The sequence below is a fragment of the Tripterygium wilfordii genome, chromosome 2, assembly GCF_013401445.1.
Source record: "Tripterygium wilfordii isolate XIE 37 chromosome 2, ASM1340144v1, whole genome shotgun sequence".
Classification (NCBI taxonomy): Eukaryota; Viridiplantae; Streptophyta; class Magnoliopsida; order Celastrales; family Celastraceae; genus Tripterygium; species Tripterygium wilfordii.
In genome coordinates this window covers 5,303,868-5,305,366 of record NC_052233.1, presented here as the reverse complement: position 1 = coordinate 5,305,366, position 1,499 = coordinate 5,303,868, and the positions used below count along the sequence as shown (strand labels likewise).

General features: G+C 36.0%; 1 protein-coding gene across 2 annotated transcripts; it reads right to left on the bottom strand.

Annotated features, from left to right (window-relative positions):
- Positions 1–291: 291 nt before the first annotated feature.
- Positions 292–981, bottom strand: LOC119982484. 2 transcript variants are annotated; one of them, XR_005464417.1, is made up of 2 exons: positions 744–981; positions 292–666 (listed from the first exon to the last, which is right to left on the bottom strand). XR_005464417.1 is itself a non-coding variant. In XM_038825893.1 (2 exons), the coding sequence occupies exons 1-2, from the start codon at positions 873–875 to the stop codon at positions 551–553; spliced, it is 243 nt and encodes an 80-aa protein (XP_038681821.1). In that variant the 5' UTR covers positions 876–981; the 3' UTR covers positions 292–550. The 2 variants fall into 2 exon arrangements, 1 of the variants encoding a protein (XP_038681821.1); XM_038825893.1 differs by having other exon boundaries at positions 292–661.
- Positions 982–1,499: the final 518 nt, after the last annotated feature.

Here is a 1,499-nt window from a genome sequence, read left to right as displayed (position 1 = left end):
GATAAACCATTAACACTAATGCACACTTTTGCAACACAATCTCAAATGATGGTAACATTTTATCGTGTTTCTTGCTTAATATTAGAACACTAACAAGAAGACATAACCCCAAGCATTTATTATCAGTCCCACTAATCTTCATTTGGAATATCTTTCAACACAAACCCTTCATGCAGACATTTGACAATTTTATGGAATTACAAGAACAGAGGATGAGAACAATCTCAAGGCTTGGCTAATCAATCAATTAAAAAGCAGACACTAAAATTCTATGGAATTATAAGACAGGGCTGAACATGAGAACAACCTCAAGACTTGGCTAATCCCAATTGAAAAGCATACACTAAGCATGCGACATAACATCAGTATCCGAATAGCCTTGGATCTATACAACAACATAAGCAAGATCTATACAACAACAGCTCAAGTATTTCATGTATCTAATGAAATATTCGATAAAGAGATCCCCAAAAGGAATCAATTTCACAATTACTTAGTACAAAGAAAATATAGACCTGAAAGGCACAATCTTGAAACTAAAGAAATCAAATCAACTGGAACGCTTGGGAGACAATGATGATGAGGTCAAATGCCTCCACAGGTAGCGACCACTAGCCATATCCACAAAATCCCAACAACCCGATTCCATAATCGACCAAACCTGAACTATACAAAACAATGAGGCCCCAGAAAGAGATCATATCAAATTGAAAACAAAAACACGAAAAACTCCTAGAAGGTACCTTAGAGAATCCGTTAATTGGATGATTCAAGGAGGTGACGTTGATGGGTTGTTGACATTTGAGGTTTTTGAGGACGAAAAAGCCAACAAGAGTTGCATAGAGGAATGTCATAATGAACCTCAACGGACACATATCGCTTCCTCTCAAAGAAACCTCCCAAGTCTGAGATTTCGCTCAGAGATGGAGGAATGTGGAGGCTAAAGCTCGTTGATCTGGTTGACTGGAAGGGGCAGTTGTCAAAAACTGAAAAAAGCTTAAAGGATTTGGAATGCGAAGAAGGCCACTGGATTATGGTGTGTCATGACTCTCGTGTGGGCCCAGGTGGCAGTTGATTATTGGCTTAGTGGATATTGGATTTGACCTACCCAATAACATGAATTAACGTGATAATAACTAACGTGATAGAGGCTCCGCCAATTCTTAGCTCCAATTTTGACTCCAATTCTCTATTAAAACTATGTTAAATCATAAATTAAAATGGGAGATTGAGTATTTTGGTGTTAATAATGTTATAATATAGTAGATTTTGAAAAAAAAAACTAAAATTTAAATCATAAACTCTAAACCCTAAAAACTAAAAATTAAGGCCTAAACCCTAAATCATAAACTAACTCTAAACCATAAACACTAATTACTTCTAAATTCTAATATGTCATTTTCAAATAAAAAAATCATGATTTAACATGATTTTTGGGATGGAATTGGAGCCGGAATTGAGCCCCTCCCATCCCATAACTAATAACCATCTACCAAAGA